The sequence below is a fragment of the Gracilinanus agilis genome, chromosome 1, assembly GCF_016433145.1.
Source record: "Gracilinanus agilis isolate LMUSP501 chromosome 1, AgileGrace, whole genome shotgun sequence".
Taxonomy (NCBI): Eukaryota; Metazoa; Chordata; class Mammalia; order Didelphimorphia; family Didelphidae; genus Gracilinanus; species Gracilinanus agilis.
Window position 1 is genome coordinate 741,182,246 of NC_058130.1, and position 23,878 is coordinate 741,206,123.

Consider the following 23,878-nt stretch of genomic DNA (forward strand, 5'->3'; position numbering starts at 1 on the left):
GGAGACAGAAGGTCCTGAGTTCAAATCTGGATTCAGACAGTTCCTAGCTGTGTGATCCTAGGCAAATTATATAACCCACACTGCCTAACCTTTACTACTCTCATGCCTTGGAATCAATACTTAGTATTGATTCTAAGATAGAAGGTAAGGTTCTTTAAAAACATAGAATTGGGAAATGTTTAACAAAAGAAATAAAAGTAAAATAAAACATAGAGAATGTTAATTTGTGGCATTCTAAATTAATTTGAGGCAGCAGAATTCCTTTTTGGCTGACCTTGATATCACCAGGCAAGATGATCTTCTGATCTCTGGAATCTGTCAATAATCAAAAAAGCATTTATCAAGCTCCCAAAATATGCCAGGCACAGCCCATCATTAGAGATACAAATGCAAAAAAAGATATAATTCCCATTCTAATGGAGAATACAAGTACACTCAGAAATTTTTCAGCTGTGTCCAACTCTTTGTGACTCCATTTGGGGTTTTCTTGGCAAAAATACCAGAGCACGTTGTCATTTCCTTCTCCAGCTCATTTTACAGGTGAGTAAACCAAGGTAAATGGAGTTAAGTGACTTGCCCAAGGTCACACAGCTAGTATTTAAGGCCATGTTTGAATTCAGGGAGATGAGTTTTCCTGACTCCAAGCCCAGCACTCTATCCACTTCACCATCTGGCTGCAGACAAGCACACACACACACACACACACACACACACACACACACACACACACACACACGCATTAACAAAATAAATATAAAAGGATAAATAGGAAGTAATTAAATACCAGGGCACTTTTGGGAGGAAATCAGGAGAGGTTTTATGAGGATTCTTTCTTGAAGAAAGAATGGGATTCCAGAAGAAAGGATTACATTCCAGGCACGGGCAGAGGTAGGCCCCCAAAACTCCAAACCTAGCATGGATTGGCCAGAGCAGCTCAATAAACTCAGAAGCAATGAGGGGAATACTTGTAGAGGTCCAAGGCTTTGACTACTTAATCAGCTTAAGAAATTCAAGCACATATAGGATGTATATTCTTTTTTAATTATGTTTTTATTTTGAATATTTCCCCATAGTTACATGTTTCATGTTCTTTCCCTCTCCCCCAAACCCCCATAACCCCCTTAGCCAACACACAAATTCCACTTAATCATTGATTAAGACCTAATTCCATATTATTGATAGTTGGACTAGAGTTGTCGTTTAGTGTCTTCATCCCCAATCATATCCCCATCAGCCCATGTGTTCAAGCAGTTGTTTTTCTTCTGTGTTTCTCCTCCCACAGTTCTTCCTCTGAGTGTGGCTGGTTTTCTTTCTCATCAGTCCCTCAGCCTTGCTCTGGATCCTTGCATTGCTGCTAGTAGAGAAGTCCGTTATGTTTGATTATACCACAGTGTAGAGGATGTATATTCTGCCTATTCTGTAGCTGGACGTAGGAGTCAAGAAAAGAAGAGCAGCCTCTCAGGGAGTGTGTAGCCTCACAGCTCTGGAGCTGGACAGAACCTTAAAGGCCAACTCACCCAACACCTTCATTTTAATTTTATTTTTCCTTTTAGAACTCTTACCTTCTGTCTTAGAATCACTTCTAAGAATTCACAAGAAAGTTGATAAGAATAACAAGAACATTGATAAGAAGAGCAGCAAGAGCTAGGCAGTTAGGGTTAAGTGACTTGTCCAGGGTCACACAGCTAGGAAGTATCTGAAGCTGGATTTGAATCCAGGTCTTCTGGACTCCAGTCCTGGCACTCTATGCTATCTGGCTGCCTCTAACCCCTTCATTTGATAGATGAGGAACCTCAGAACGATTGTCCCACATCTTGTCCCACATCAAGTGACTAGTAAAAGGTAGAAATAAAATTTGAACCCAGGTCCTCTGCCTCACAAATAAGCATGCCTTCTAGCACTGTCTTTTATGTCAAGTTAGGCAAGCCAGACACATGGGGAATAAATTGAGACAATTATGAACAAGTGGTAAATTTTGCAGTAAAACTCCAGCTTCCATTTGTCAGCCGTGTTCCTATGAAGGCCATCCAACCAGCTCCTAGCTGTAAACACACTGTCACTAATGACTCTGAAAATCTCTCCTTCTCACGTTGCATTAGCTGCTGCTTCCTCTGCATCGGTAATTGAAAACAGGACTTCCCCTCAGCCTTGTCTGGATTTCAAACTTGGCTGTCGCCTAACATGCCTAGCTAATGCCTGGGGCCGTCAGCTGCTGTAACTCATACTCTCACTCTCACACACCTAGTGTGGACACTGAGCTTTTGTGTGCAAGACTGAATGGTTTAGGGGCCACAGAACACTTTTATTTAAGCTTCTTGCTATTGAGTCGCTTCAGTCAAGTCCAGCTCTTCTTGACCCCATTTGGGGCTTTCTTGGCCAACATACTGGGGTGGCTTGTCATTTCCTTCTTCCATTCATTTTACAGATGAGGAAACTGAGGCAGGCAGGATTAAGTGACTTACCCAGGGTCACACAGCTAGTAAGTATCTGAGGCCATATTTGATCCCATTTGGAGGGGGTTTTTGGCAAAGACACTGGAGTGGTTTGCCATTTCCTTCTGTTCATTTTATAGGTGAGGAAACTGAGTCAAACGAGATTAAATGACTTACCCAGGGTCACACAGCTAGTAAGTACCTAAGGCCATATTTTACCCCATTTGGAGGTTTTTTGTTGTTGTTTTTTAGCAAAGACATTGGAGTGGTTTGCCATTTCCTTCTCCCATTCATTTTATAGATGAGGAAACTGAGGCAAACTGGATTAAGTGACTTGCCCAGGTCACACAATAAGTGTCTGAAGCCAGATTTGATGAGTCCTCCTGACTCTGTGTCCAGCACTCTATCCACTGCATCATTTCACTTCATTTTAGCTACTGAAGTTCAAACCTACTTCCCTCTCTCCCTCTAGGAAATGTAGGTATTAGCTTTGTCAACTATATCATATTGTTTTGTTTTGTTTTTTAAGCTTCTGTCTTAGAATCAATACTACATATTAGTTTCAGGCAGAAAAGCAGTAAAGCATTGGCAGTGAGAGTTGGATGACTTGCACAGCCAGGGTCACATAGCTAGGAAGCCTCTGAGGCCAGCCTTGAACCCAGAACCTCCCATCTCCAGGCCTGGGCTTTCTATTCACTGAGCTATTTAGAGGCCCCCTTTTCTATTATTTATAGTTTAAATTATTTTCAATCATCAGCTTTGAATTGATATAATCACAAAAGTTCAGAGTTAGGAGGACCTTGGATGTCAAACTATCCTGAACAGAAATCTACACAAAATGACACCACCATACTTGACAAGGGGCCATTTGGCTTTTGCTGAAAGACTATAAGGGAAGCTAGAGCCTTCATTCTACTTTGGGACTGCTTTGATCCTTACATCAAATCTCTTTGCTTCCTTGCAACATCCCTTCGTTGCTTCTAGTTCTTCCCAGTAGGGTGAGCAGAGCAAACCTAATCCTTCTCAGGATAGCCTTTAAAATATTTCAAGATGGGGGGCAGCTGGGTAGCTCAGTGGATTGAGAGCCAGGCCTAGAGAAGGGAGGTCCTGGGTTCAAATCCGACCTCAGACACTTCCCAACTGTGTGACCCTGGGCAAGTCACTTGACCCTCATTGTCCACCCTTACCACTCTTCCACCAAGGAGCCAATACACAGAAGTTAAGGGTTTAAAAAAATTTCAAGATGGTGCTCATGATGCCCCCCACTCCCACCCCAGTCTTCTCTATGAGTTCCTTCTTCCATTTATCCTCATTTGCATAAATTCCAAGGCTCTTTACCATCCTGATCACTCTCTTTGGATTTCAAAATCGTTTCATCCACGTTCAACTCTTCATGGGGTTTTCTTGGCAGAGATACTGGAATGGTTCACCATTTCCTTCTCCAGCTCATTTTACAGATGAGGAAACTGAGGCCAACAGTGTTAAGTGACTTGCCCAGGGTCACATAGTCAGTAAGTTTCAGAAGTTAGATTTGAACTCAAGAAGATGAGTCTTCCCAACTCCAGACCCGTTACTTTACCCACAGAGCCACCCAGCTGCCCACCTTCTTTGAAAACTCTCCAATTAATCAATGCTCTTCCTAAAATGTGGTGCCTAGAACCCCATGTAGGACTCTAACTATTTGGGGCAATTAGGTGATTCAGTGAATTGAGAGCCAGACCTAGAGATAGGAGGTCATGGGTTCAAATGTGATCTCAGATACATCTCAGCTGTGTGACCCTGGGCAAGTCACTTAGCCTCCAATGCCTAGCCCTTACCACTCTTCTGCCTTGGAACCAATGCACAGTATTGATTCTAAGATGGAATGTGAGGGCTTTTTTTAAAAAAAGGTTCTAGCTATAAGTTTGACCAGGGCAGAGTGTCCTTATCTCCCTAACCCTAGAAACTGGAAACTTCATCTATCTTAATGTAGCCTAAACTCTCATTGGTTTTCTTGGTTATTACGTTCTACAGTTGGCTTAGATTGAACCAGGAGTTCATAAACACTTCCTCGGTCATTTCCCCAAAAAAAAGCTGTTTGCATTTGTGAAGTCTTCTTTACTTCACCATGCTAACTCCTACTGTCCCTTCAGTAGAACATAAGCTTCTAGAGGGCAAGGACAATTTATTTCTTATATTTGCATCTCTATTTGCCTCAGTTTCCTCATCTGTAAAATGCCAGGATTGGATTTGATGGCCTCTGAACATCCCCTCAGCCCTCAATATACAATCCAATGACTTTAGTCAAATTGAGAAAATCAAACGAGGTAATATAGTTAATGTGCTTTGTGAACTTTAGAGATCTATATTATTATTAGCAGCAGCAATAATAACATAGATAATTGAATATAAAAGAAAATAGAAATAATAGAATATAACAGAAATTGATATAGATAATAGAGTAATATCTTATTCATTAAAGTAACAACAATAATAGCTAGCACTTATATATAATAAATATATACTAATAAATTATAATCATGTGTTATATATATAATAAATGCATAATAAAATATATTAATACATTGTTATAATTATGGTGTATTATATGTAATAAATATACACACTAATAAATTATTATAATTATATTACATATAATAAATACATAATACAATATCCCATGTTTGTTAGTATGATATATAATATGGTATTATATAGAATATAATAGAATAAAATAGAATAAAAAGTATTCCATATAATAAATGTATAATAAAATATATCTTAATAAATTATTATAATTGTAATGTATTNTTCTAGGACCATAGGGCTACAACCAGTAGGCAATGAGTCGCTCAGGGTCACCCAGCTGGGAAGTGTCTGAGCTCGGACTTGAACCTAGGACCTTTTCGTCTCTAGGCCTGGCTCTCAATCCACTGAGCTAGCCCAGCTGCCCCTACTTTAGGTTGCAGTTTCTTTAGCAGATGCAGTTTTTACAGGGTGGGGTTGCTAGCCCCACGCCCAACCCTCCTTCTTTTTTCAACCGGGCTAGGGACCGTCCTTGGCCCAGGAGTGGTAAGGGTGGGCAGAAGGGGTCAAGTGACTTGCCCAAGGTCACACAGCTGGAAGTGTCCGAGGCCGGACTTGAACCTAGGACCTCCAGTCTCTAGGCCTGGCTCTCAATCCACTGAGCCACTCAGCTGCCCCACAATTATATTACATATAATAAATACATAATAAAATATCCCATGTTTGTTAGTATGATATATAATATGGTATTATATAGAATATAATAGAATAAAATAGAATAAAAAGTATTCCATATAATAAATGTATAATAAAATATATCTTAATAAATTATTATAATTGTAATGTATTGTATATAATAAATATATACTAATGAATTATTATAATTATAATATGTTATATATAATAAATATATTAGTAGATTATTATAATTATAATGTGTTCTATCTAATAAAATATATAAAATAATAAATATAGTGTTAAGGTTTATAAAACCCTTTATATAAATTATCAGACTATATGTATAACTCAAACCTCCCTTTATCTTGCTAGCTCCAAAGAGCCTTAGGGACGACTAGGCCAGCTGCCCAATATTCCTGCCTTCAAGTGTTAAGGACCCAAAAAAGGCTGCTGAAGATGTGGCAGAATTCTCTGATGGTCTCCAAGGTCCTTTCAGAGTCTAGCTCAATGATCAAAGGTCCTCTAGTCAAAGTCACCTAATTCCCAGTACAATATACATTTCCTAAAATTGAGGAAGGCCACCCCTTTGTCCTATTCTGCTCTTAGTTGGGTGCCTGGGTCCTCCCTGAGTTGCATCAGGGAAAAATTTATTGCCAATGTTTGCCGGGAATTTATGGAGGGGTTAAACTGTTTCCCTTAAAGCTGTGGTTTTAGAGCCTTTTAAATTCTCCGTTTTGCATAAGCATCAATCTCCCAGGGAGCTTAGAAGGAAATAACTCTGCCACTCAGATAATGTATTGGTCCCCGGTATCAAAATATATAAAAAATTACAAGGTCATTAACTATCACGCAGAGAAGAGAAATGTGTTGTGGGCTGCAGGGAGAATTCCAGTCTGGTTGAACTGGGTTGGAAACAGCGATACTGTGTTCTGCGTTCCTTGTCCTTTCGCATCAGATTATTTTTTTTTTTAATTCGGTAGAGATAGAGGCAAGAGGAGAATGATGTACTAGAGATAGCAGTGGGCCCACAGTCAGGCCAGACATGAGTTCCAATCCTGCCCCCAGTCCTGACCTACTTATTTATTCTGTGACCCTGGACAAATGGCTCTAAACTTCAGGGCACTCATCTATAAAACTGGGAAGATAAGACCTGGAGTACCAACTTAATGGGATTGTTGTGAAATAGCTATACTTTAAAGCCCTATATAAATGTCGCCTATTACTGTCAGAGTTCTTGGGTTAACAGGACTGCTAGCTAGGAGGACAGGCACATATACACGCACACAAACATAAATATTACCTTTGAACATACAGTCAAGATTCATTGACTACATGAGGATGGTGTGTCTGAATCAGAGAATGAATGTGGCTACCTATGTTTTCTTTAATGCCGGTCAGATTACCAATAGATATTAGTAAATATCTATTACAGAGGGGTTCCTGCTCAAACATGGTTTCAACTAGAGGATCTTAGAGAGCTAGCTTTGCCTAATCAATCAATAAATCTCTTAAGTGCCTGTAATGACAGGTATAGTACTAAACTTTGGGAATAGGGAGAAAGGCAAAAAGAAATTCCTTTCTTCAACAAGCTCATACACTAATGAGGGAGACAACATATAATAGAGATAATATATAAGTAATTGGGGATGTGTGTGTATATATACACACACATATACATATACACATACATATACATATACATATGTATATATATACATACATGTATATATACATACATATATATATATATATATATAGAGAGAGAGAGAGAGAGAGAGAGAGAGAGAGAGAGAGAGGGAGAGGCTATAGATGAAATTTAAACCCAGATTCCTCCAGACATTCTGTTCACTACACTGCCTTCCACTAAGACCATGTTGCTGAACCTAAGGCACGCGTGCCGGAGGGGGTGCTCCCCTCTCCTTCTTCATGTACATCTGAGGACATTTCTCACATCACCCGTCCCTCTGCCCAGCAGCCCAATGGGAGCACTTCTTCCCTCCCCTGTCTGGAGTAAGGCAGGGGGCTTACGTGTGATGTGAGAGTTGCAGTTTGGGCACTCAGTCTCTAAAAGGTTTGCCATCACTGCCCTAAGACTTGATCCTGCCATCATATGACTTTACATTTGGTTAAAAGTATCAAGACATATACATGCGTGATTATAATAAGAAGTCAAAGGCAGAAGAGAGATACCCACAAAAATCAGGAAGGTATGAGAAACAAAGGAAGAAGAGTTTGCTTGTGGATTAGAAAATCAAGGGAGGTTTCCTGGAGGCAAGAGTCACAGAATCAGTCTTCAGAGGGTGTGGAGAGTTTTGGCAGGCAAAGTTGAGGACCAGGGAATATGAGGGAGTTGGAATCATGAGTGTCAAAGCCCTAAAGATGGGAAAAGACAACATGAATTTGGGGAATTATGAGTCATCCAGTTTGTCTGGAATATTGAATTATAAAATGATTGTATGTAGGTGGCAAGAGGAGGCTGTTAGCACAAGCTGCATCTGTTGGGGTGAGGTGGCATCAGATTGTGAAGGGACCATAGACTCAGAGAATTAAGACCCAGAAGGGGCCTCAACATCACCTAGCACAATGCCCTCTTTCTTCAAGCGATGGAACTCAAGCCCAGAGAAATATAATAACTTGTCAGTTTATAGGGATAATTAGTAGCAGAGCCAACACCCAGATTTTCTGACTCCAAATTCATTGCCCCATTTTGTCACTTTAATATCAGCCTAGGGAGTCTGGACTTGATTTAGGAGGCAGAGGGAATTTAGGGAAGGTTTTTGAGCATGGAAGTTACTTATCAAAGGTGAGCATTCGGGATCCTAAGACATTAGACATAAATAACTTAGAGAGATGGCAAAATCTCCTTCTTAGAGATAAGAGATGGCACTTGTTCTTACTTCTCCCTGGGAAGAGATCAGGTTATACCCTATGTTACTCCTGATTACAGCTCTCACTTCCTCGGGGATGTTCTATCCCTTATAGGCTTGCCTGAATGAAAGAAGGTTTGGGGATCAAGAGGCCAAGATTCACACTTTAGGCTGACAGAACATATGGAGAGGCAAAGTGTTATCATATAAAGGAGACTGGACTTGCAGTCTGAGGACCTGGGTTCAAATTCTGCCTCTACTACTTGCCACCTGAGTGACTTTGGCCACCCCCTTTTGGCCTCAGTTCCCTCTAAATTTTGTATATATGTTGCATATATTTATTTATGTCCATAAGGACAGCTAGGTGGTGCAGTGATCGAGCACTAGGCTTGGAATCAGAAAGACTCATCTTCATGAGTTCAAATCCAGCCTCAGACACTTATTAGCTGTGTGACCCTAGGCAAGTCAAAACCCTTAACTGTAAAATGAACTGGGGAAGGAGTGGCAAACCACTCCAGTGCCTTTGCCAAGAAAACTCCAAATTAGGTCACAAAGAGTCAGACACTACTAAAATGACTGAACAACATCTGTTTTCATCTTGTCTCCCCCAGTGGACTGTAAGTTCCTTGAGGGAAGGATTTTGTCCTTGTATTTCTAGGACCTAGCACAGTATCCAGCACAGAGGAGGTATTAAATAAATGTTTATCATTTAATTGAGTTGGTTTACTAAACTCCAAATTAGTTGTGACATGCCATGCCTATAAAAATCAGCTAGCTTCAGGCAGCTAGGTGGCTCTGTGGATACACATCCAAGCCTGGAAATGGAAGGTCCCGGGTTCAAATTTGACCCCAGACATTTCCTAGTTATATGACCTTAGGCAAGTCACTTAACCCTCAATGTCTAGCCCTTACTGCTCTTCTGCCTTGGAATCAAGATGCCGTATCAATTCTAAAAAAAAGAATCAATTAGCTTCCCTCATATTGCAACACTAGATGGTGGTGAATCAGGGCCACTATGTATCAAACAAAAGCATTTCCTCTCTCCCTTCTCTTACCTATGACAGGATTTTCTGGCCATGTTCTCAGCCCAGGTCTCCATCCTCTCTTCCTAGGTGTGGCAGTGTGGAGGCAGCATGGAGGTGCTGCCCTGTTCCCGGGTGGCCCACATTGAGCGCACAAAGAAACCCTACAATAACGACATTGATTACTATGCAAAGCGGAATGCCCTGAGAGCCGCCGAAGTGTGGATGGACGATTTCAAGTCTCATGTGTACATGGCCTGGAACATTCCCATGACGGTGAGCACCCACTGGACGGGCAGAAGCTGGAGAGGGATGAGGGAGGGGGAGCAAATGAAGCATCCCAGCCCTTCCTTCTTGAGCTGGGCTGAAGGAAGGCTCCGCTCGCCTCCAGGAGTTCGCTCAACCATCTACCTCTCCCCTCACCATTTACCTGAATAAACTCAGAGAGTCCTGAAAAGACAACAGCTGGGAAACTGAAGCAGATGCTCACCTATCTCCAATTCTGGAGAGCCCCTTAAGGCTGCCAAACCCAGAACTAAAAGCAATTAATGGACGTGGCAAAAAGACAAACCTAGGAATGATGCAGGGGGAAATGTTTAGCTGTAGCCAGCCACTTTAGTACCCAAGGCAAGCAATCTAAAGCACACCTTCAAATTAACTTTGTAATTCAATGCTTAATAATACAAAAAAGCAACTGATACAACTGAGAGGGAGGATGGAATGAGTTATTATGGGAATTCAGAGGTGCATATTATTAACAGAGGTAGGGATGGGTCATTTTTTTATTTTTAGCTAATTATTGTTGCCAACTGTGGTAACCCATCAATCAACAAGCATTTATTACGTGGGGGTTAGTAGATAGAGAGCCAGGCTTACAGATTGGAGATCCTGGGTTCAAATCTGTCCTCAAATCTGCACCTCCTAGTTGTATGACCCTGGACAAGTCACTTAACTCCCAATTGCCCAGCCCTTACCTCTCTTCTTCCTTGGAACCAATACTTAGGATCAATTCTGAGATAGATGCTAAGAGTTTTAGAGAAGGGGTAGGAAGTGGTTGCTATGTGCCAGGCAGTGTGCTAAGTGCTAGAGATATTAAGAACAATTCTAAATTCAGTTTCTGAAGTTATATATATATACATATATATATATATACATTTAATAAAATTTTTGATCTCCATACATTTTGGCATCTAGAAGAAAGCCTCATTTGCTCTACCCTAGGTATGCCTGTGATTAGAGCTACTGCAGATTGAAATAGGCTTCCTAAAGGAGTAGTAGGAACCCCTGCTGCCTCTCCAGCTAGAGGTCTTCAATCAGAGATTAAATGACCATTTCTCTGTGATTGTTGTAGAGGGAATTCCCACACAAGCTAAATTATATGAACCCTGAAGTTCCTTCCATTGCTAAGAATCTTTTTTGCGTGTATGCATGTGTGTGAAAGAGAGAAAGACAGAGACAGAGATAGAGAAATGGACAGGAGACAGAGAGACCAAGACCCAGAGAGAAATAGAGGGGAAGAGATAGAAACAGAAAGACAAGAAGAGATAGACAGAGACACAGAAAATGACAGACAGAAAGAGACCCTGAAGTTCCTTCCAATACTAAAAATATTTTTGCACGTATGCATGTGTGTGAGAGAGAGAAAGACAGAGACAGAGATAGAGAAATGGAAAGGAGACAGAGAGACCAAGACCCAGAGAGAAATGGAGAGGAAGAGATAGAAACAGAAAGATAAGAAGAGCTAGACAGAGACACAGAAAATGACAGAGACAGAGAGAGACAGAGAGACACAGCTCTAGAAAAAAGGCACAAGACAGATAGAAAGGAAGGCAGAAGATAAAGAGATATAAAGAGAGGAAGAGATAGAATTAGGAAGAGAGAATAGTGAGAAGAAGGGACATAGAGCAAAAGAGACAGAGAGAAGAGAGGAAGAGGCAGTTACAAAGAGAGAATGAATTTGAATCAGGACTCATCACCCCCAAAAGTATTAGCTCTAAGACCAGGGGGTGACTCAAGATGCAATTATATTTCTTGAAAATAGCATATTTTCTTCTTCCACCTTGTGACTCTATACTTTGCATGTCAGGGCAGTATGTAATGGAATTTGAGGACTCTAGATTTAAATAGTGGCTCTGCTACTGAACCCCAATATAACTTTCTGTGGGCCTCACTTTAGTCATCTGAAAAATGTGACATTTGGAGTACCTGACCTCCCAGGTCCCTTCCAGATCTAAAACATATGATTCCCATCTACAAATCTGGACTATGAATCTAAGAACGAGGCAGAATTTGCTTGAGGTCTTCACACTGTTCTCAGCAAAACACGGATCATAAGGAATAGTGAGACAGAGAGAGTGAAGGAAATAAATGTAGACACACTCTAGGATAAAAGCCCTGACTGAGTAATTTGCTTGATGCCAAACAACCTAGCGGGGAAATTCAGAAGAGGAGTACGAAACATGATTTCCTCTTGTCTGCGTGTTTTTAATATCCTGGAGTTTTCAGACCAAAAAGATAAAGGGAGGCAGTCAAAAATGCCCTCACCATGAGCAAAGATGAAGAGAGAGCCCAGCAGAGCCCATAAAACCTTGTTTTCCATAAAATGAACTGATTCAGACAATGTACAACATGACAGCCTCCCCATTAATACTCTAGCAGGAATTTATGATGCTCTGGTCGGTTGGGCAGTGCATAAAGAATTAAGATTCCTGACCTACCAAGTTCTGTATATCCAAGTGCCGCTTGGCTACCCATTCCCATATCAATCAGATGAAGTTCTCTTGCTCATGCCCAAGGCTAGGCAACAACTAGAGATGCCATCACCAGGGGATCAGGAGTCTGGGAACTTCCCCTTGAACTAGCAGAAACTCAAACCTGCTTCTCATGTTCAGAACTCCCACAAGCCAATACCTCCAGACACGCTGAAATGTCTCTTCAAAGATGGCGCTGTTGAGATGAGAACAACAGTAGCTAAAATACTGGAGGTTGGGGAGGATTTTATTTTGTTCTTCAAGGTCTCAAATTGTTCTAAACATAAAAAGTTCCTGAAATTTTAACCAGGGAGGCCTCTCTCAGGATTGGACCTCCTTCATCTAAGGCCATCTCAACTTTCTATGACCTAGCAAGTTCTAGTGAGGTTTTTTGCAGCCCCAGGAAGGTTGCAACTTGCCAAGGGTTATATAGCTAATAACTATCAAAGGAAGAATTTGAACCCAGGTCTTCCAGACTCCAAGGCCAGCACTCCCTCTATTTACAGATTACCCTTTCAACTCCCTTCTTTTAAGAATGAATTCATGCATCCACCATCTACATCAAGCTTCCCTGATCCCTCCAATAGCTAGTGCCTTCCCTTCTGACTATATTGTATTAGATGACTTGTATTGATTTTGTATGTATTATCCATATACACACATATGTATGTATGTATGTATGTGTATACACACATATACTGGAGTATGCTAGAATCTGGTCCTGAAAGCTGATTTTATTTATTTATTTATTAGAATTGGACCATTTAATTTAATTAATTAATTTAGAATATTTTCCCATGGTTACATGATTCATGTTCTTTCCCTTCCTCCCACTCCCCCAAAGCCAATGAGCAATTCCACTGGGCTTTACATATATCATTGACCAAGAACTATTTCCATATTATTAATATTTGTACTAGGGTGATCACTTAGTCTACATCCCCAATCATATCCCCATCAACCCATGTGATCAAGCAGTTATTTTTCTTCTGTGTTTCTGTTCCCACAGTTCTTTCTCTAGATTTGGATAGCGTTCTTCCTTATAAGTCCCTCAGAATTGTCCTGGATCATTGCATTGCTGCTAGTAGAGAATTCCATTACATCTGATTTGCCACAGTATATCCATCTCTGTGTATAAAGTTCTCCTGGTTCTGCTCCTTTCACTCTGCATCAATTCCTAGAGGTCTTTCCAGTTCCCATGGAATTCATCCAGTTCTTTATTCCTTTGGGCACAATAGTATTTCATCACCAACAGATACCACAATTTGTTCAGTCATTCCCCAATCGAAGGACATTCTCTCATTTTCCAATTTTTTGCCACCACAAAGAGCACGGCTATAAATATTTTTGTACAAGTGAAAGCTGATTTTTATATCTTAAACTTAAAGAAGTTACAGAGAAAATCCTCAGAATATATATTAAACTTAAAAGGGTATTGTTCATGCTTTTTTTTTCAGAGAGCTTGTTGTTAAACACTTACCAGCATATCTCTGCAAACAAATACACACATATATGCATGCACACACATATGCATGTGTACATATGTATTTGTGTATACACATATACACAAAGATTTTAGAGGCTTGGCTTAGTGGATAGAGAATTGACCCCAGAACCAGGAGGACCTGTCTTTTCATCCTAGGAGAGTCTGAGAGGGCTTGTGCCCTGATATCATAACCTTCAAGAATATCTATTTTTGTATAAATATTTTTTATGAATCCACATTGACTCCTCCAATAGAATGTAATAGAATGTAAGATCCCTGAGGCAGGCTCTGTGTCTTCATCTTCATATCTACATCGCTTAGTACAGTGCCTGGCACATAATGGGTGTTTAATAAATGCTTACTAATTGATTGTGGCATGGATCCCTTGCATATTCCATACTGCAATAACATCCTCAAGTAGGACCTTACTCCCCAGATTTAAATCCATATTTAAGAGTAACCAATCCCAACTTTGGAGGAAGATTTGCTACCTCTGGAGATTTTATGAAGAATATACTGTCACTTCTAAAGGCAATTTCTAAAGAGGAGTTTCCAGGAATGTCCTGATCTCATGCAACTTTGTTGAAATAAATAGGTAGTCCCCGAAGGGGGGCTGCTTAGAAGGGGACAAATAGCATCTGTGTGGATGTATAAATTCTATGTATAAATTTTGTTTAGCCTTCAATCCATCTACCTCATCATCATGCCTCACACCCAGATGACTGAGTTCCATCCAAAAAAAGTAGTAGAGTATCTAGTCAGAGAGGATGATAATGAGTACCAAATGGAATAAATAAAAAAGATCTGCTACGAATCCAAATTATATGACTAGCATAAAGATCCAAATAATGCTGGGAATGGGAGCATCCTTCCAGTTCTGTCACCTCTTTTAGATGATGCCAAGATTAGCTGGTTACTGTTGACTTTTGTTGTTTAACTCCTTAGCCCCCATTCCATTCTGTACAATGTCGAGACAGCGAGAGGACTGGCTGACAGGTCAGTAAATGAAAGGACAAGCAAGAAAATTTTTAACCCATCTATATAGAGAAAAAGGTGGACAAGGCAACCTCTCAGGTCTATGACCTATATAAAGAGAATCATGTGGCCTGTAAGGTTAGCACACGGGACACCTGTATCTCAATTCCCATTTCACAGAACCCAGGAGTGGACTTTGGAGATGTGTCTGAGCGCCTCGCTTTACGTCAGAGGCTCCAGTGTCGCAGTTTCAAGTGGTACCTGGAGAACGTGTACCCTGAGATGAGGATCTATAACAATACCATCACCTATGGAGAGGTAGGTGCCTTATTGAAATATGGCTTCCCATAGTCGGTATGTATTCTCCCTTGGGCAAAGCTGGCCTCCTTAGCATCTCCCATCCTCACAGAGTGGTATAAAAAAGTGCCTTTTGAAACCTAGAAACATGACCAGTGTACTAATTTATATTGTATTTCTGGCCACTGTCACCCCCAAACAAACCCACCATTTAATCCAAAAAAAAGTAAAAGTCAGCTCTTCTATTCCCATAAAATGTCCACAGTGAAAATAAATACCCTTCAGCTGGGAGTTTTTTGCCTTTTTTCTCTTTGTGTGTGTGACACCTAACTAGTTGTGTGACCCTGAGCAAATAATTTAACCTCTGCTTGCCTCAGTTTCCCTATTTGTAAAATAAGACAATAATAGCATTTACCTCCCAAGGTTGTTGTGAGGATGAAATGGGTGAACATGTGAAGTTCTTTGTAAACCTTAAAGCCCAATATAAATTCTAGGTATTATTATTATTCACTATCATTTATTTTTGTGTCATGGATCCTTTTGGCATCCCGTGAAACATGTATACTCCTCCGAATCATGTTTTTAAATAATTGAAGGAAATGCTAAGTTTCAATTAAAGATAAGTGAAAATAAAAATGAATTTTTTTCTTATTCAAATTCACAGATGCCCAAATTCTTCATGGACCCCAAGTCAAGAACCTACTAGGGAATCTGATATTCATGAAGGAGGTGTAGCTTTGGTGGTCTAGGAAGCTCACACTATGGAAATTCTCTCTCCAATGCAGATTGCAAGTTATCAGTGACCCTAGGACATTGCCAGAGGCACCTAAGGGCTAAGTGACTTACCCAGGATGACATAGCTAATAATAATTATTATTATTATTGTCAAAGGCAAGGTTTGAATTAAGCCTTTCTTACTACAAGTCCAGCAGTCTCTGTTTGATTCTCTCTGACACAGCGAATGAAATCATCACACTTTTCTTGCTGCTTTTTCTTTATATTCTCAGCGCCGTGAGAGGAATAACCAAGGAGCAATATCTAAGAATGGACAAAATTTGGGAACTGGTTTCCTGTGCAAGATCAAATAAGATCTGCCATCTAGTGGGCAGCTGGGTGGCCCAGTGGATTGAGAGCCAGACCCAGAGATGGGAGATCTTGGGTTCAAATTTGACTTCCTAGCTGTGTGACCCTGGGCAAGTCATTTAACGCCCATTGCCTAGCCCTTACCATTCTTCTGCCTTAGAATTAATATATAGTATTGATTCTAAGATGGAAAGTAAGAGGTTGTTTTTTTTTAATCTGCTATCTGAGGAATCTAGCTAAATCTGTGGAAGATTTGCAAATTGCATGGTATATACAGTAGAATGTGGACTTGGAGTCAAGAAAACATAGGTTCAAATCCTGCCTCCGATATTGTTAGTTATGTGATCTTTGGCAAGTCACAACTTCTCTGGCCTCCATTACTCATCTCTGAAATAGGGTTAATGGACTCAAAGGTCTCCATGGTCTTTTTCAGCTCAGTCTGTGGTTCTATGATTTTATGATATATTCCTATTCTGAGTCTCTTTCCTTCATCTCAGCCTTTACCCCTTCTTGAGGTGATGAGCTCTGTCAATTTACCATCCATACAGGGAAATAGGGCAGACTTCCATCATGTCTTGTCCATGGGAACCTCATCGTTGTAAGAGAATATGATGAGGGTTACTCTGGATGCTTAGAGGACCTTTCCCGGGGTCCTAGGTCAAAAATGCCTCACTCTCTCCATAAAGACATTTCTCTAGAGTCAGTGGGCTCATCTTTGACTAATCTGTTCTGCCAACCCACTCTCAGTATTTCCTCTTTCCTTGGGACATTCTGGGCCCAATGACCACCCAAGGTTGATTCTTCCAAGAGCTCATGAGAGGTTTGGGAAATGAGGGACCCAGTGAAGGGTACAAGTTAACTTGGACTAACAGGTATGGGTTGAAAGGGAATATTCTACCCCAACAAGGCAAGTCCCCAAACCCAAACTTGGGAGAAGTCATCAAATCATCACCGCCATTGCTAATAGTATATATGGCTGGCATTTATAGAATGCTTTAAGGTTTGCATTGCATTTTATAAATAATATCTCATCTTATCCTCACACAACCCTGGGAGGTAGGTACTATTATTATTTCTATTTTACAGATGAGGAAACTGAGGCAGGCAGCAAGTAAGTAACTTGTACAGTAGTTTCTGAACACAAGGCTTCCTGACTCCAGTGTTCTATCCACCTAACTGCTATTGTAAAGCGTGTAATAGTAGACTGTTCTATGACTCCACTCACCATGCCTGTGAATACCCAGACCAAAACTCCCCTCCCTGGCCACCATTCCCCTGTATGTATTGTCACCCCCTTCCCAGAGTAAGCTCTTAGAGCAGTGGTTCCCAAACTTTTTTGGCCTCCTGCCCCCTTTCCAGAAAAAAAATATTACTTAGCCCCTGGAAATTATTTTTTTTTTTAATTTTAATAGCAATTAATAAGAAAGATAAATGCACCTGTGGCCATCACCACTTTTCTGGATCACTGCAGCACCCACCAGGGGGCAGTGGTGCCCCCATTGGGAATCACTGTCTTAGAGGATATGTTTAGTCCTGCTTTTGAATTTGGTCCCTAGCACCTAGTAGGGTGCTCAGAATATCATAGGTATATTTTTAATTCATTCAGTGAATTCATTTTCATTCATTCGTTCATTCAATAATCATTCATTTCCTGGAATCCTGAACTCGTAGCCTCATGCCTGAGATAGATACTGGCTAATTTTTCCTTTGGTTCCTGGGCATAGGTGAGAAACAGCAAGGCCAGTGGCTACTGCTTGGACCAGGGAGCAGAAGATGATGATAGAGCAATCCTATATCCTTGCCATGGGATGTCTTCACAGGTAAGCATGTCATAGGGAAGCATGGGACCATAGAACAGAAAATGAGGAAATGAAACAGAATGGGCACAATCTGCTGCATGTGAAAGTTGGTTTGGGCAAGAATTCTGGATTTGGTTTGATCAGTAAAAGGCCAATACATGAGCATCTGCTATGACATGGAGACAAGACTAGAGAAGACTAGAGATGCACTTTTCATGGTGCACAACACACTGGAGACGCAACAAGGACTTTGTTATAATATCTTATATTATATATAATATATATTTTATGTACTCTATGCAACAGAATACATATAGATGCAATGTCTAATGCCAGAAAATGTCCCTCTCCATGGCAGGCAGATCTTAAGAATTCACTGGTAAGTCACTTGTGTTACAGTAAAGACTCTAAGCCTCCACTGGAAAACCACACATTTAGTCTTTTAAGAAATAAAAATTTGGGGACAGCTGGGTAGCTCAGTGGATATGAGAGCCAGACCTAGAGACAAGACATCCTAGATTCAAATCTGGCCTCAGGCAATTCCTTGCTATGTGACCATGGGCAAGTCACTTAACCAACCCCCATTGCCTAGCCCTTATTGCTCTTCTACCTTGGAACCAATATACAATATTGATTCTAAGGTGGAAGGTAAGGGTTTTTTAAAAAGCAATAAAATTGGGTTTGCATCACCATCATGGGGGCAAGGTGGGTAAATCCTGCAATTTTCAAATCTTTCTGGGGGCACAGAGATTCTTGGCCCTATTCTACATGGATCAAGTCTTGTTGTTTGTAATTGTTCAGTCATTTCAATCATGTCTGACTCTTTGTAATGCCATTTGGGGTTTTCTTGGCAAAGATATTGTAGTGGTTTGCCATTTCCTGTTCAAACTCAGTTGACAGAGGAAGCAACTGAGGCAAACAGAGTTAAGTGACTTGCTCAGGGTCACACAGCTAGGAAGGTTCTGAGACCAGATTTGAACTCGGGAAGTTGGGGCTGACTCCAAGAACAACACTGGATACATGGCACTGACTAGGAGCTTATATACCTCCTCCCATTCCAAGCTTCTTATACTAAGGAAGAGGATGCTTGGAAAACTAAGAAGTTGAGGGACTTGACCAAGGTCACACAGCTAGGATGTGTCTGAGATGGGTCTTGAGCCATCTTCCTGGTTTCATGTTCAACTTTCTATCCACTATGCCATGCTTATTCTTTTCTTCAAATATGAAACAGAAGTAATGATAATGATGATGGTGAGGATGATGATGATGATGGTGATGACAATGATGATGATGATGATGATGATGATGGTAGCCCAGAATCATTGTGAGGACCAAAAGAGATCATGTTTATGAAGCATTTTAGAAAGACTATATAAATATGACCTATTATTGTTATCATTATGCACATGAAATGCAATGGAGATGGTAAGCCTAAGGGTAAAGAGGAGTACCATGATAACTGCCTTCAGCTCTTTGAAGGGGCATCCTGTTCTTTGCCACAGAAGCCAAAATTAGAAGCAATTGAGAAGAATTTGCCCTTTCAGATTTGAGCTCAATATCAAGTTCCTAATACTTAGAGGAAGTGGTGTGAGCTACCATGGGAGACTGTGGGCTCCCCCTTGTATAGTTTCTTTTTTTTCATCCTCTCCTTCTTAGGCATCAATTCTAAGTATCGGTTGTAAGATAGAAAGAAGAGTGGCAAGGGCTAGACAATCAGAGTTAAGTGGCTTTCCCAGAGTCACATGCCTAGGAAGTGGCTGAGGTCAGATTTGAATCCAGACCCTCCTCATTCCAAGCCTGGCACTCTATCCACTGCTTTTTTTTTAACCTTCTGTCTTAGTATTGATTCTAAGACAGAAATATCTTTTCAAATAAAAGCTGACTGAAGACCTCTCAGAAGTGCTGTTTCAAGAATTGTAAGATCATCATCTAAAGCTGGAAGAGACTTCAGAGGCCACCTAATCCAACTCCTTTGTTTTATAGAGAAGGAAACGGAGGCATCTTGAGACAAAGTGACTTGCCTAGGGTTATAGCGGTGATAAAGTTGGGATCTGAACCCTGGTACTCCGATTACAAATCCATCCTGGAATCCTGTTCCAGATTCCAAATCCCTTTCCACTATACCTTTCCATTGCCTCTAATTCTTGTTCAGGAATGAGCTGATCCAGATAACTTCTCAGTTCTGGGATTTTGTGATTCGGGTTTGCCTTAAATCAGGCAATGCAAGTGAAGGTAAAAATGAATACGGAAATAAAATATGGAATCATGACTCTAAAATCGGAAGGGACTTCAGAGGTCGTGTAGTCCAACCCTCTCATTTTTATAGATGAGACAACTGAGGCCCAGCAAGGTGAAGTGTTTTCTTAAGGCCATACAGGTAGTTAGGCTCAGAGCTCAGACTCAAGTCTAGGACAACAAATTCCTAACTCTTTCCACTCTATTTTGCTTCTCTTATATTTATAGTTTTACTAATTAGGAAACCCTTGGGTCTGCTGGAGCATCCAAGAGACCTCTTGATGCTCCCATCATGACTTTTCCAATGAGAACAAAATATGGCCCCTTTGAGAGAATAGACAAGCTGAAATGGAGGCCCCTGCCCTGGCAGGTGACCCTCACAAAGTTCTTTTCCCCAGAAAGACATCAAAGACCGCTATGGGCAAGCTTTTCTAGGGATGGGGTAATCATCAGTCTTAGCTCCCTTCCCTATACACACTCAGCTAGAAACCAGTAGTTTCCCCACATCAGTCTGGGTGTTCAAAACTGAAACGTAATGCACACTGCTGTTCTGTCTATCATTTCTCTTTAATAGGGTGCTTCTGGATCCCTGTGGCTTTATTGCCTCAGGTTTTCTTCTTATTAATTGCTCAATTTCTTTGGGAAACAAAAAAGAGACCTCGCTGCTCCCAGTTGATAAACCAGAGTTCAATTCTATTTCCAAGTGGCTGGATTTTAAAAAAAGAATTTCCTTCCCAATTCATGTTTTCAATAATGGCCCTTATTTTTTAATAGAACTTGGATATTATTTAAATTAAGTCTAAGTCTTCGATGTCACCTCCCCTCCCATGTGTCCTTTTGGACTCTTGATATATTATCTAAATCCAGGCTGCATTAATGAACAAACACCCATTCACACAGAGAAAAATTCTGACCTTATCCTAGACAAGGCAATTAATGACAGTCCACCCCAGCAGATTGGCTTCAAATCACTATTTGTACCTCTGCAGAGCAACATGAAGAGGTCTGCAGAGCATAAATGGGGCTCACTGTGGTTGACTGCCTTGCACTGATGGGTCAACCCTTATTACAACAAAGTAGAAAAGCACCTGACTTCCCTTCCCTTCCTCCACCTTTAGTGGTCTCATTAAGAGATACTTGACTGACACTTTCCCAGTGAATTTTAGCTGAATAGCCTTTGATTGTGGTAACAAAATGGAATTGCTAAATTAGATGCAAATGAGCTGCCCTTGAAGAAATCCAATTTACAGAGCCTGTCAAAACTTGTGTGGATGATTCTACAGCAGGAACCATTTTTCTACAGACCAGAAGGTTACAGGTTCAAGTTCGGTTAGAATAAACCTCAGTAATCTCCAGGCTTCAGGTACTTCCAAGCAACAATGTAAGATAATGAAGTAAGTGAGGTAGACTGAAGTCAATTCTTTCCACAAATCCTTCCCCATCCAATGGCTAAAAGTGTAAACCAAACACCACCAAGTACATTCAACTAAAACCTCTCTTTCCAAAGTTGCCAGTGACCTAATTGCCATATCTGGTGGCCTTTCCCATTTCTCATCCTTCTTCACCACTCTTCAGCCTTAGAGGGCAGTCATTCAATGAAACCTTTTTAGGCTCCTGCTATAGCCTGGCACTGGATAAGGTGTAAACATGGAAAGGCAAAAATATGGTTTGGTTCTTTTTTTTTAACACCATTGCCATCTGTTATAGAATCAATATTGGTCCCAGGACAGAAGAGCAGTAATGTCTAGGCAATTGGAGTTAAGTGTCTTGCCCAGGGTCAAACAACTAAGAAGTTTCTAAATCCATATTTGAACCCAAGATCTCCTAACTCCAGGCCTGGCTCTCTATCCACTGAGCTACCCAGCTATCTCAGAAAATCTACATTCTGATGGGAAAGACAACTATGACAAACCACCATTGGCCTTTTCCTGAACCCTCTCTTTCTTGTGGTTATTGTGCCACTGACCTCTCCAACCCATCTGACCAATCCTTCTTAGTGTCCTTTGGTGGATCTTCCTCCAAGTTTCACCTATTGTATAACTTTGGGTATTCAAGGGTCTATCAATGGGTCCTTTTTTCTTTTCCTCTATACCAGGAATTCTTAACCTGTGACACTATTTTTTTAAAAAAAGTATCTTTTGATAACTATATTTTTTCATTCATCATCGTATATATTTTATTTCATGCATTTAAAAACTTGAATCTAAGTAGGGATCCATAGGCTTCACCAGATTTCCAAAGGGTCCATGACACCAAAATGGTTAACCCCTACTCTATGCTATTTAGTATGAATTCTAAAACAGAAAGAAAGGGTTTAAAAAAAGAATGAAATCATGGTTTTGCCTTTCCTTGCATCTCTGGTACCTGACACAGTGCCTGGATATAGTATGAGCCTAATAAAGTCTTGTTGAATGACTAAGTCTCTAAGGTTGGAATGGTTTAAGAAGGATGAGAAATGGGAAAAGGCCACCAGATCTGCCAACTATGAAGAGAAGCTTTAATTGAATGTGGTAACCTCATCAGCTTCCATAGACTTAAGTATCATCTCTATACAGATAATTTTCAGATCAATAAACAGATTTCAGCTGTTCAACTTAAAACTACACCAAGACTTTGGGAATAGCCTATATCCAGCCCTAATCTCTTTCCCAAGTGCCACATCACCAGCTGCCTTTTGCATGTCTTTTCCTAGATATCTGGTAGTCATCTCAATTTCAATGCTTCCAAAATAGAACTCAGCATTTCCTGCCTTGAACTTTCCTTTTTCCTGCTTAGAACACCACCAGCTTCCCAGTTATTTAAGCTTGTAACTTCAGAGTCATCTTCAAATCCTTTCTCAAACTCACTAGACTTCTCCAATCTGTTTCAAAACCTTGTTATTTTCTATTTGCATATTTTTCGTGTATGTCCTCTTCTTTGCATTCAAACAGCCATCACCTCTCACCTAAACTATCACAAGGACCTTCTAACTGATTTCCCTGCCTTAAATTTCTCCCCACTCCAACCTATTCTCCACTCAGCTACTGATAAACCATAGGGCTATTACCTCCAAGATTAAATATAAAATCTTCAGTCTGAGATTTAAAACCCTTCAGAACCTGACTCCTTCCCAAACTTGTTTCTTTATAGTCTCTTTACACCTCTCCCCGCTGCCTATCTTTTGTTCAGTTCTTCCAGTTGTGTTCTACCCTTCATGATCATATTTGAAGATTTTCTTGGAAAAAATTACCTTCTCCAGCTATTTTTACAGATGAGGAAACTGAGGCAAACAGGATTAAGGAACTTGCCCATGGTCACACAACTAGGAAGTGTCTAAGGCTGAATTTGAATACATGAAATGAGCCTTCCTAATTCCAATCCCAGTGCTCTGTCCATGGTTCCACCTTAATTATCCTATATTCTTGCAATACTGTCCTTGCTGTTCTGAGCACATGATACTGTCTCCCAGACGGTTTTTCCTGGCTGTCACTCAGGACTTTCTCCTTCTCATTTCTGCCTTCTGGCTTCTCAGCACTTCTTCAAGACAGCTCAAATTACACACACACACACACACACACACACACACACACACACACACACACATCCATTGCCCTTACTGTCCTGCCCCCTTTCCTGCTCTCTAGTGTCATCCTTCTGAGCTCACCTTCCATTTACAAAAAGATATGTCCTTTATTATATTATGAGTTTCTTGAGAGCAGAGACAGTGTTTTGACCATTCCTTATATCTTTGGCACTTAGGACAGTGCCTG

The 23,878-nt window shown here is 40.6% G+C and overlaps 1 protein-coding gene across 1 annotated transcript in view; it reads left to right on the plus strand.

The window, feature by feature from the left end:
- The first annotated feature begins 9,615 nt into the window (after positions 1-9,615).
- GALNT9 (polypeptide N-acetylgalactosaminyltransferase 9) overlaps positions 9,616-23,878 on the plus strand; it is a 141,720-nt gene continuing 127,457 nt past the window's right edge. Inside the window, exons 1-3 of the mRNA XM_044685389.1 lie at positions 9,616-9,780; positions 14,896-15,033; positions 17,820-17,915. Of these exons, the coding sequence (XP_044541324.1) occupies positions 9,616-9,780; positions 14,896-15,033; positions 17,820-17,915 (399 nt within the window). The remainder of the gene's footprint in view (positions 9,781-14,895; positions 15,034-17,819; positions 17,916-23,878) is intronic.